General features: G+C 38.1%; 1 protein-coding gene across 2 annotated transcripts in view; it reads right to left on the reverse strand.

Moving 5' to 3' along the window:
* Positions 1-13,434, reverse strand: part of ACSS3 (acyl-CoA synthetase short chain family member 3) — a 153,393-nt gene that overhangs the window by 14,252 nt on the left and 125,707 nt on the right. For both annotated transcript variants that reach the window (XM_084878860.1, XM_084878861.1), the window contains one exon: positions 1,110-1,191. In XM_084878860.1, the coding sequence (XP_084734986.1) occupies positions 1,110-1,191 (82 nt within the window). The remainder of the gene's footprint in view (positions 1-1,109; positions 1,192-13,434) is intronic.

The following is a 13,434-nucleotide window of genomic DNA, read 5'->3' on the forward strand; positions in this document are numbered from 1 at the left end:
AAACTGGGACATTGAAAAAAGCTTTCAGTGTTAAAGGTGATCATGTAAAAACCACATGCATGGAGTATTTGCTTTTGGCAGGTTGTAATTAATCATGCCAGTATTCTGAGGACTGGTCTGATCTACTGGACTGATGTCCTCTATACTAACAAATCTTCCTGGCCACAGTCCCTCAGGGCTATGTTTAATCTTGGCCACTGAGGCCATTTACCTGTAAGGTCTCTTTCTAAAGGCAGCTATTTTAATTTTTGTCATTTGTCTAGTTGATTAAGTTAGCTGTCCTTCCCTCACAAATAAAAAAGGTAGAATGCTAAATACTTCGATTCACTTTTTCCTTTTAATGAAACTGTGAACATTCTCTTTACCTAGTGCATAGTGAAGACCACGTATCTTTCTCAAGGGAGGAAATAGAAATGAGATGATAGCAAAAAGATGACTGTGGGACCTGATATGTATTATCAATAAAGTTTTGTAACAGACATAAAACACATGACCGTGCACAGAGGAGCAGGTTCATTGTAAAACAGAAAACAGGACGACATTATTTGTTATCCAGTTCACTGGGTGCTGGTTGTTGAGAACACTGTCTTTATCCTGTATCTGTATTTTTAAATGTGATTTTAAAATAAATAACTCAGAGAATACACAGAAAAGAATGTCAAAAATACAAAAAGAGATGGAAAGATACAACTTCTGACAAGTCAATTGTTTTTTGCTCAATAACCAGGAGCAGAAGTGGCCAAGGGGTCTTAATGACAGGGTACAATTCTGATCAGGTGCTTTCAATCTCAGACGGAGTCCAATGGAGAAAATAATATAGAGAGCCCAACTAAGTTTTACTCTCACAAAAACTTTTTGATACTGAGGGCTGTTAAATTCCAGGAGAAGTTGCTAAAACAAACTGAGAAAATTTATGTCTGGAGAGTAATAAAAATAAATATAAAAGTGACTTACTTATGTAGTTTGGGCATTATTATCCCTGAAATCTGGAATCTGGTCCAGACATCTTTTCAAAGATGCTTTGTCATTTACATTCTTTAGGAGCAAGTTGCCAAGAACTATAGAGAAGTCTATAAGAAGATTAAGAGGAAGTATAGTAAAGTTCTTACAGGAAATTTTTCAAAGTATAAGTGCTTGAACGCTTCCTGATTCTTCCAGAGTCCTGAAAAAGCCCCAGGTGGTAATGGCAACCTTAAATAAAAACAGAGCAGTTAGAATTATTATAAAAGCAGTAAAAGAGGGCAGACTGATTAGAACTTACAATGTTCTAGTGTGATAGACAATTACAATTCAAGTCCTATAATTAAGATGTAACCCTTAAATCTGCTGGATAGATCATATCTAATTGAAGCTGAAGTAGTTGACCTCTACTTAGCAGAGTCATTGAGGGATGGCTGTGGTTTCTGGGAAGGGCACACATTTGGCATTGAGTCATTATTAGCAGCAACCACTATTTCAAAAAGAAGTATAACATTTATTTAAAAAGCCAAAAATGCATCACTAAATTACTTTTTAAGAAAAATAGCCTTCTATCATGGTCAAATAAATTCACTTCTTTCTTAGTTATCTTGAACACACCAATTAAACATCCCATAACAATCTTGTTCACAAGCAATGTGCCTCTCCAATCTGTGAATTCTCTCACTCCTCTCCCTTCAATTATTTCTTTTCATGACCATGCAAACCTAGGTAGTATATATCTCTTTTTTCCAATTAGGTTCCTCTTGCTACCATTGTAATTAGCTAGTTATTAAAGAGAAAAGGAGCAAAAGGAAGGCCAAATATTATAAGCATGTCATTTGGGCAGCTCTACCAGGAAGCTGCAATTTCACACTTCCCAGGGAGCCACAGGCCCATTCCCTGCAGATCACTGGAGAAAGGGTCCCCCAAAGGTGAGGTGAGTGCATGCACAGTGAGTCACTGACATAGGGAAGATGCATGTCAGTCAAACCTTAGAACACAGATTATTGGCTAGAGGGGCAGGGCCACTACAAGTCCCCGGGAATTTGGAAATATATAATCTCCTATCCCAGTGGTTGGCAAACTCATCAGTCAACAGAGCCAAATATCAACAGTACAACGATTGAAATTTCTTTTGAGAGCCAAATTTTTTAAACTTAAACTTCTTCTAACACCTCTTCTTCAAAAATAGACTCTCCCAGGCCGTGGTATTTTGTGGAAGAGCCACATTCAAGGGGCGAAAGAGCCGCATGTGGCGAAAGAGCCGCAGTTTGCCGAACACGGCCCTAGACAAAGTAATTTGTTCTCTTGTGTGGCTCCTGTGGTTTCTTGGCTCTTGATTCACCACTCTGTTAGCTCTCTGGTCACTGTGGCTTTGCTCCTGCCTGTGTTCCCTGTGGCCCCACAGCTCTGCAGACCCCACATGCAATGGACTGATGAACTCCAGTGGGGAACACAAACTAAGCTAGCCTGATACTAGACTGGATGCATGCTACAATATGGAACAGAAACTCTGGACTCTAGCTTTGATTCTAGCTCTGCTGAAGCCACAGCTGCACTTCTTCTATGATGGGACTGAGGGAAATGGGGCCTTGGGAATTCAGGGGTGTAATTCCACAGAAACAAAACTTTCTATCATACCTCACCCTCCCATGGAGGACTCCAGAAATTCTTACTCCAGCAGCATTCTAAGAACCCCATTTCCATCAATAACACTCTTATATTTCCTTCTTTCCTCCATATGACCAAACAGGTGTTATATACATAGCAAGTGCTTAATATCCTATCTATCTATCTATCTATCTATCTATCTATCTATCTATCTATCTATTATCTATCTATCAATCAATCATCTATCTTTCTATCTATCTATCATCTATCATCTATTTATTTACCATCTATTTACATTAATAAAAGATAAATATGCAAATTGACCATACCTCCATGATTCCTGTAAGCAATCAGAAGTGAGTATGCAAAATAACCCACCAAAGATAGTGGGCTAATTTGCATACATAGGCACCAATGGAGCGGGACACCTGCTATGAGTGGGAGGGTGGGGATGAAGGAAGCTACAAGAGCAGCGCTCTGGCCAGAGCAAAGATGGAAGGTGGCAGCCAGAGTGAGGGCCTCGGTCCTGAGTGCTGGAGGAAAACCGATGCTGGCAGCCAGGGGAAGGCCTATTGCATGAATCTTTGTGCAATAGTTTACAAATAAATTAATAGATTCTTATATCAGTACCCTATAGGAAGTGCCACCTAACAAAAATCATCACCCAATGTGTTTTCTGGATACAAAAACATTTTAGATGTTTTATAGTTTGGAAGTTTAGATGCTGTAAAACTTAAGGATTTTCAAAAACATAGCCTCCTATGTAAAATACTAAGTGAAACTATTACTTCACAGGGCTGATGCTCAGAAAATTGAACATGAAGTAGACAAAAAAATCGAACACGAAGTTGCCCACATGAAGCAGCTTCATGCACCCTCCAGCCCACCCTTAGAAATGAGAAGCATTGAATTGTAATCTCACTTTCTGTCAAGCAAAAAATGAGAACAGGTTACAAGTGGGATCCAGCTGCAATTGCCCATTCCCACCAAGTCCAGCCTCCCATTAGGACCTCCCTTGTTAGATTTACTTCTTGTAATATTTTAAAATGTATGTGAAAGCATTTTGTGATTTGTTAAAAAAACAAAAACAAAACAAAACAAAAAAACTACAGAGATGTCGCTATGTTGTTGCTGTTGCCTTTGTTACTATTACTGTTCATAAACTCAGCAGGAGAAAGCAGGTAATCCCCTCAGGTCCTTCTTATTAATTTTGTTATGTTAATCCTTCTAAACCATCAAGTAAATAATTTTATTTCATCAGTTTCCATGTTAATATTCTATAACCCAGTGTAAAATTATTAATTACTAGAGGCACAGTGCATGAAAATTCAAATTGCTTTTGGCAGGATAAGTAAAAAAGTAATTTTTGCACCAAAAAAAACAAACAACCCCTATACTTGAATATATATACTGGCATTATTTATAATTGCCTAAAGCTAGAAACAATCCAAATATCCCTTAATGAGTGAATGGGCACTAGAGGGGGGCATGCCTCAGCCCACCCTGCCCTCTCTCACAGTACAGGAGCCCTCAGGGGTGGGAGGCAAACCAGTGATCAGGGGAAGGCAATGCCCCCATCACACATCTGCTGTTGCCACTGCTAACAGGGCAAGCTTCGACTGGCCCTGTTACCTGAGCCTTGTACGGCCCTGGGCACTTGGGAAGCCACTATCCGATGCTGGCAGCCATCCAATGCTTGCTTGCACCTTGGGCTAGCCCTGGGCAGCTGGGGGTGCTGAGGGAACTGGGGAACTCCGGAGGCAGGCACTCAGAGCAGCCAGACCTGCCTGGGAATGGGCCCAGGCATGCCAAGTGTCAGTTGCCCCGGCGGGGCTGAGAGGACTGGGCACCACCATCTTGTGGCTGTGGGCAAAGCCATCTTTGAGGGCATAGCATATTCCCTCCTTATTGTCTGTGGGCACCGCCATTTTTTGAGGGTGTGATGGTCAATTAGCATATTCCCTCTTTATTTGATAAGATTAAATATTCAACTGAAAATGGACAATGGCAACCACTAAAAATCATTCTAAATGTACTAGCAACATTTTCAAGGATAAAGAAGTGAAGGGGACACTAAGAAAAGATGATGAATCAAAATTCAATCAAAATCCAATAGGGACCAAAAGAAATATAATTAATGAGTAAAGCCAACTAAATGTAAACAGCAACAATAAACCTTATGGAGAGGCATTCTGCTTGCACATTAAATGACAAGTAATTTTCAGTTGTTTCCAAAAAATATGTATATATACTTTGAATAATTATTAATTTCAATGTGTTAAATCTGAAAAGAAAGAAACATCAATTGAGCTATCAGCTGTTAAGTGTGTATACATTTTTGGAGACCATTCTAAATATGGTGCATAGTTCATTCTTTCATTTTTGGTGACTTTTTAAAAATATGTATAGTTTTATTGATTTCAGAGAGGAAGGAAGAGAGATAGAAATATGAATGATGAGAATCATTGAGTGGCTGCTTCCCACATGGCCCCCACTGGGGACCAAGCCCACAACCTGGGCATGTGCCCTTGACCGGAATTGAACTCAGGACCCTTCAGTTCACAGGCCAGCACCCCATTCACTGAGCCAAATCAGCCAGGGCATGGTAACATTAACCGTATTTTCCGGCGTATAAGACGATACTGTGTTCTAGTAAAAAGCCTGCTCAGATTGGCCAGAGTCAGAGAGGCGGTCTATTAAAAAAAGAACTGGTGTTGCCTCGGAAGTGGGGGGTAGTCTTATACAGCGAATATAGGCCTAAACCTATGTTTTAACTGTAAAATTAGGGGGTCGTCTTATACACCGGAAAATACTGTGTAAAAAATAAATAAATAAATAAATAAATAAAACAAAACACAATGGTATAAGAACATATTTCCCTACAATAAGAAAAGTAAAAGGTAACTATAACAAAGTGTGACAACTGACATTCAGGCTGGATTGGGGACAATAGAGAGTAGTGGGGTCTGAGGCACATTAGAATGCACATGTCAGGTTTAATGAGAGCAGCTGTTTTTTAGTTCCCACATGATTGGTGATATACAGATATTCTGATCCAAATTCTTAAGCACATATCATTGCCCTTACTAAGCATGATGCATATAAAAGGATACACTGTTAAACAAGCATCTCTGTCATTTTATCTTTCTCAAATTCAAGATTTGGTTCACCAGCATCTACCAGGGGTCTTCAAACTACGGCCCGCGGGCCACATGCGGCCCGCAGAGGAGTCTGATCCGGCCCGCCAGGTTTTTTGGGCAGTGAGCGCAGCCGAGGTGTTACAGTAGGAATTAGTAGTTCATATAGTCCGGCCCTCCAGCTCTCTGAGGGACCGTGATCTGGCTCCCACTTTAAAAAGTTTGAGGACCCCTGATCTAGACACTATCTCGTCACTATAAATGGAGATACCTAAGTGTTTACAATAATTATCCAAACGAGTTAATATGTAGTGTACTGAGTATTCCCTGGTGGTTTAAAATGTACCTAATTCAATGAGTATATATATATATATATATATATATATATATATATATATATAGGACCAAGAGTTTCACATTTTTCAGTACAAATGTTATTGGCAAGAAATGGAATATCTTACACTTCCCAGAAGTTGAATACATTTACCATCTCTATTCTTCAAAGATCCCTGATAATCTTAGCTGGTTCACAAAACTTTAAATATCTGCATAAATTTTCTGAAGAACAGAAACAGTATGTATTTTTATACTATCTCTCTTTCCTGTGAGAGAAGTCTACATAAGAATATTATATCTATAGACCTTGAAAATTAAGAATAATGTGTCAAGGGTAGTTCCAGGGAGAGAGTGCAGAATAAGGAGAAATTCAAGATCAAACACTAGTGTTAAAGAAGAACCAAAAGAAGAAGACTATTGACCCTCAGGTGTGGCTCAGTTGGTTGAATGTCATCCCATGCACCAAGAGGACACTGGTTCAATTCCTAGTTAGGGCACATGCCTAGGCTTCAGACTGGATCCCCAATAGGAGGTGTGCAGGAGATAGCTGATTGATGTTTCTCTCTCACTCTCTGTCGCCCTTCCTTTGTCCTTAAGATCAGTATTAAAAAAAAAAAAAAAAAAACTAAAGAAAAACAAACAAAAAAAAAACATTGAACAAAGTAAAGTAAAAATAAGAGATGTATGAGAACTAAGAGAAATAGTATCTTTGGAATCACTAGAGCAGAGTGTTCAGATTGACTGAGTGTTTAGCATGGTTAAATGAAGTGCACATGTTTGAAAGTTAATTCAACAGAGTCATGGAATCAGTAATTAAGGTATTTTGGGTATCCTTAGGATTTCCATTTAAATAGAGTGAAGGAGGCAATACTGAAGTAATTAAGGAGTAAACAGGAAGTACCTAAGTGGAGGCAGTGAAGTCAGACTATACTATTTAAAAGTGTGGGTCACTGGAAGGAGAGATATGAATCAGTGGTTTAATGTAGAGAGGCTGATTTAGGATGACAAAGATTTGAATAGAATTGGCCAATGTGAAAAGGATGAAAATTCTGAAGTTAGAGAAGAAAACAGCAGAGGGATTATTCAATTGTGTTGTTCATTCATTTATTAATTTATTCATTCATCATGTATGCATGCATTAACCCATGCATTTATTTTCTTGATTCAATCAATAATGTTGGGTGCTTGTTCCTCAGTCACAGTGTTAGACTCTGAGGATACAAAGATGTGAACTCTGGCTTCAGATTCAAGAAGATCCTGGCATTATTGTGCACTACAAGAAATGAGTGTTCTTTAGAATACAGTAGGGAGGCTGTCCTGAATGATGTCTGTCCATCAAGTAAATTAAATAACAACAATATGTACACATTTAAGATGTTTGTCAGGGAAGTTTAACAGCAAGTGGTTAAACCCTATCCTGCTAGATCTACTTAGAAGAAAAGATTTTTAACACTAGCCAAGGTACAGAGCTGCTGGAAATGACATTAAGTATCTATCACAAGCCATTTTTCAGATTCTCCCAGAAAACTACTTCATTATTGCCAGATATAATTGAGGAACATGCTAAAAGGCAAGATGAGAAATTGCATTTGGTAATTACGAGTATAAAATAAACAAATGCTCTATGTTCTTCGCTAATAAACTCTGGTGTCTTTAAAAATTCAGATGTTGTTATCTGAATATTAAAAAAGGGACTCTAAAGAAAGAATCTTGGAAGATGCACTTTAGAAGTCCTTAAGAAAAGTAGAAAAGAGAGGGTTCCAGAATTTGTGAATATATATCAATGAAGTAAAAATAAATAAATAAATAAATAAATAAATAAATAAATGAATAAATAAATAGATAAGAGAAGCAATAATCTCCAGACAGAAGTGATGTGTGTATGAGCTATAGAGCACAGAGTACAGAACTTTTTTAGATATTCCAAATGATCACTTTCCTCATGATTGCTATCCTAATCATCATTTTATATTACATTCAGGTCTTCCTTCTGGAATAGAGTCTACACTGGGGCTCTTTTTCTGAAGTGATAGAAAAAGGATGTGTGTGTGTGTGTGTGTGTGTGTGTGTGTAAGTGGTTTTAATAACAAAAATACATTAGAGTGGCATACGGAAGGAAAACTTATGAAAATACTAAGATATATGCTGGTTGTTGCCTATACTCATCCATCAAACCCCAAATCAAATGTTACCACCCTGTGATACTTTCCCCAACTCTTCCAATATTCCAAGCAGAGTGAAAAGGGAAGTTTTGTTACAAACTTTCAAGTTATGAATCAGGAGTTCCTCTTAGAGAATGTCCTTTCCCAAAGAGACCAATCTTGAGAGAACCAAGATGGTGGTGTAGGTAAACGTTGGTTATCACAGGCTTTCACACCAAATCAAAATTACAACTAAAATGCAGAACAAGCATCAATCAAAACCACCTGAAAGCTGGCTGAATGGAAGTCCTACAACTAGACAAGTAAAAAAGAAAGCACATTGAGACTGGTAGGAGGTGAGGAACAGGCTGGTCCAACACCCACATGTGATTTATTTTAACCTGCAGAGATATCTTGGCTGTGGAGGTCTCCTGTGAGGAGAAAGGGGTCGCAGTCACACACCAGACCTCCAGCTCATGGGTGCCAGAGCTGGGAAAAGAAGTCCCCATAACTTCAGGCTGTAAAAAACAGCAGGGATTGTGGCTTAATGACAAGTTGCCTGACAGAAACCCAGGAAATTCCTCATAAAGGGCCAGCAGATGAACTTACATGAATATGCTCCCTCTAAGTTCCAGCTTTGGGACAAAGACTCGGGGAGATACAGGGACATACAGGGAGGAACTGGATTGTCTGGCATCAAAGCAAGAACTTGGTGGCAGCTTTCTCTAAGACAGGGCTGCTCTTGTGGGTCAATGCTGAGACCCCATCTTATCCCTAAGCTGACAAGCTGTCAAGTTTGAGTTTCCATCAGCCTAGCTCACATTGTTCCCTCCACCCTGGTGATTCTCTGAGATCCCACCCATCTAATTTGCAGGCCCAACCAGGCTGTTTGCAGCTGCTTTTCCATCTGAACTGCCTGTCCTGGCTCAGGCTTCAGACTTTACTAAAATCTCCCAAACAAGCAGCAGCTGAAGTCAGCGTGCCTCAAACCTATCAATCAAAGGCCCAAGGCCTGGCACTAGCACCAGCCTGCCTTCCTTCACAGCTGGGCCTCCCCTGGGCTCTTCCTAACCCAATACAAGCAGCAGCCATCAATGTCAGATAAAGATGCTCCATCAGGAACCCAGGTGGTAACAGAAGTAAACTGAACATATAACTCCTGTTCCCTAGAGAATCTGAAGTTAGCTCCCAACTTTGCACTGCCACTATTTCCTATGGTTTCTGTAGGCTTTACTCAGGGTTTTCATATGAAGCTGCTTTTTATATTCTCAGAATAACTTCTTTCTCTCTGGGCAGACAAATGAGAAGGTAATAAATGTGAGTTTTAGCTATGTAACTACTAATGATATTTAGATTCCTGGGTTTTAAATGAGGATAATGCCTATCCCACTGCCCACATAACAGTGTTGTTATAGGCTTTAAATGATTATACTGAAATCTGTAAATGAGATTTAAGAAAGAACAGCATTAGAATTATATGACACTCTTGATTTTGCTCAAAAGATTCACTGATAAAAAGAAAGCTGTCCTGATCATCCCCCAAGACACCAACACAATGACTAAATCACTCTTCTAAGCTGTAAAGATGGAAACTAACATCATTAAGGGCCCAGAGTTCAGTATTTGGGGGCTGAGAAATTGGCAGACAGCAGAGTAAAAGGCATTGGGATGGTGTCATACAGCTTTCTCACACCCCATCACTGCCTTCTGGGCATAGGGCATGGAAACAGCAGGAGGCAAACAAGCCACACTTCCAATAGCAACCACTGGATCTAGTCGGAGAAAATGTCTGCCCACGAGAGAGGAAGAGCCAGAGACCTATGGTTTTAATAACAGTGAGCGCTGTGGTACTGAGGAAGGCAATTATAGTTAAAATGCTCCCTCATGCTCCGCTTTGGAAATTACTGACTCCTATTTTTATTTCTCAATTTAGAGTACTAGATGCAATTGCAGGGGCACCTTCTAAAATTTATGAACATTTTGTATTCATAGTAATTCAGATATCCTAACTTTCCTACTAAATTAACTGCCTGGAGTAAGTTTTAAAATCAAAATAATTTTCTAATAACTGTGCAGAAATGTCATTTTCTATGAGAAAGGTTAATCCTGTGAGTGCAAGTAATCTATGAAAACTGCAGGATTCATGTTCATTGCACTCTAAAGTCTGCAATGGCTTAGAAATCACTAAAATGCCTGCCTTCCAGTGAAGGAATCCCCAGGAGAGTAAAGCTGAGATTTCTAGAAAGCCTTAACAAAGGAGTTTGAAATACCAAAGGGGATCAAGCACTTTTCTCAAAATTACTACATATCACTTTTGTGATTTAGGATGAGTCATCCATATATATATATATATATATATATATATATATATATATATATATATATATATATATATAAAGCCAAGTGACCAAAACAACAGGAATGATGGGAAAGACTGATTGCTATGATGTGCACTGTGGCTAGCCAACCAATCAGCCCAATGGGGGCGAGGCCAGCCAGCCAACCTCCTGCGGCCTCTCCCCCCAGCAGACCCACCCCAATCAGCGACAGGGAGGGCCAGCCAACTTCCTATGTCCCCTCCCCCTGCTGGCTGTCCCCGATCAGCCCCTATCTGGGCAGGCCGGCCAGACCCTATCCGTGCACTAATTCATGTGCCAGGACTCTATTCTTAATATAATAAAGTGAATTATTACATTTAGTATCTTATGAAGTATGGAAATATTACTATAGCTGCAAATTTTAAAGAAAGTGCCAGAAATAGTTTCCATCTTTTTTATACTATTTTTCAATAGCTTTTATTTTAAAACAAGAACATTTACAAAAAGCAAAAAAAGTTAGGATTAAAACAATGTCATTATTTTTATTGACTTATTTTTAATATAGTTTGAACCCCATATTTTTCAAATATTCCATGCAAAATTTCCCCTCTATTCTTCCTAATCACTGTAAGTATAATTAGTGAACATAAATGGCATTAGAAAATATTTCTCTTTCAAAGGCTATCCCACTTAATTATACAGAGCATGCCCAGCAGTAGCTTTTGATGCCAGCACAGTTTTAAGGCCTTCATGGACTTAATCCTTTTTATTACTAGTGGCCTTGCCCTTCATTCATGAAAATAAAATAAAATATAATAATGTACCATATGAACTGGAATATTTTCTAAAAAATAGTAAGTTGTAAATTTGCTTTTGAAATCATTTGAAGTTTCATATATAGTTTACCATTGGTTATTATTTCTCAGCTACCATTGTACATATATGGGAATCATGAGAAGTGAGAAAGTGCAGCCTTCAAATTATTTGCAAATAAAATTAAAAAAATATGAAGACTAAATTGACTATGAAGTTGTTTTAATGTAAAATTTTATAGATATTTAATTAAACATATTGATTATGTATTTCTGAAATTTGGGGATCTGTGCATTTCTTAGAGTTTAGAATCTCAGATATTTTGTGGACCTTGGACACTGTATATAATCCCTAATCAAACACCATTTACAGGCCACCAAGGGACTCAGCAGTAATATAGCTGTTCTCTGGAAAGGACTCTGCTTCCAGATAATAGATGTTCTTTAAAATGTTCTCTACAAAGAAAAATTAATTAATTAAAAAAATAAAGTGTGGTTCACAGAGAAAGAATGATTATCTCTAAATTACATAGTGGTTTTCTTTTTTAAATCACAATAATTTTTATTAAGTTATGCAGGTGTGCTTTTTTCCTTTCATTTAATTCAATTAAGCATTTATTTATTTATTATGTGCTTTAAAAATAATTCATTGGCCTTTTTCCATTCTAGAAAAGGCACACCAGACAATTAATGGACTGACACAAACAATTCTTCTTGATAGATTGGATGCTAAATATGAGAACATCTTATGAGTACTGCAAGCAGCCACTGGAAAGCAGGAATGACTGTTGGGTCAGGGAGGTAGACTGGGATACTGGATGGAACATCTTATGAGTACTGCAAGCAGCCACTGGAAAGCAGGAATGACTGTTGGGTCAGGGAGGTAGGCTGGGACACCGGATATGTGAGCTTAAAAAGGGAACCCTTGCTCTCACAGACAAAGATGAGTTCCCGAAATAATGTTTCCATCACCACCGTTTGTCCACCATCCAGAACTGAAATATCATTGCTGGCATGTACACATAAGGGACTGTTTGACATTGAAATTGGGACTCAAAAGAACTGTTGGCCCAGAAAGAAACTCCCTACAGACTGCTTCATTTGTCTCTCATCATGACCATTATGGCTTGTCTCATTTTCGGTTCTTATAAGTGTATTTCTTATATCACATGACCTCACACACCTAGGGGAAATAATGAACAACATAAACTGATGAACAAAAGCAGACCCAGAGACAGGGAAGCATAGATCAGACTGTAAAACTTCAGAGGGAAGGTAGGGGAGAAAGGGAGAAATCAACCAAAGGACTTTGTATGCATGCTTATAAGCCTAACCAGTGATCACGGACAATAGGGAGGTGGCAGCATACGTGGAGAGGGGTTTGGGATGGGAATGTGGGAATGAGAACAATTATGTGATACCATAATCAATAAAGAAATTAAAAAAAGAAAAAAAAAGAAAGGAGAACAAAGGATAAAAAAGGAGATATTGATAATAACTTTTTTCTGAATATTTTTACTTTACTTTTTAAATTTTATATATATATGTATATATATGTATATGTATATATATATAGTGTGTGTGTATATGTGTGTGTGTGTGTATACATACATATACACACAAATATATATAAATTAGATCATATTTCCAAATACCTAGTTTCACTATTAACTTAAGAATTAAAGTCTACTACTGTATGTCATTATACATTGTACACTCAAATAATTTATAACAAAATCTCAAAAATCCCAGATCTGAACAATAAGATTTCCTGTTTAGGAATAGAGAGATAGGAAAATCAGTCTGAATTGGCAGCAATCTAAACCTAAAATGCTTTTGGCAGTAGTCATGTTACTTCAATTAATTGAAGTAATACTAATGGCTTCAAGAAAAAGTGATTATAGTTTCCGTGGGGTATTATTATATTACTAGTGTCCAGGTGCATGGCTTAATAGAAAGGAAAATAATTTCCTTTCCATAGAAAGGAAAATAATTTCCTTTCCATAGAAAGGAAAATAATTTCCTTTCCATAGAAAGGAAAATAATTAGAAGAAATATTTTAATATTACTATTTGCCCTTTCTCTGTAATGGAAGTGTCAGTGCCACCCCCTCACCTGC

Source organism: Pipistrellus hanaki (assembly GCF_964339955.1).
Source record: "Pipistrellus hanaki genome assembly, chromosome: 3".
Lineage (NCBI taxonomy): Eukaryota > Metazoa > Chordata > Mammalia > Chiroptera > Vespertilionidae > Pipistrellus > Pipistrellus hanaki.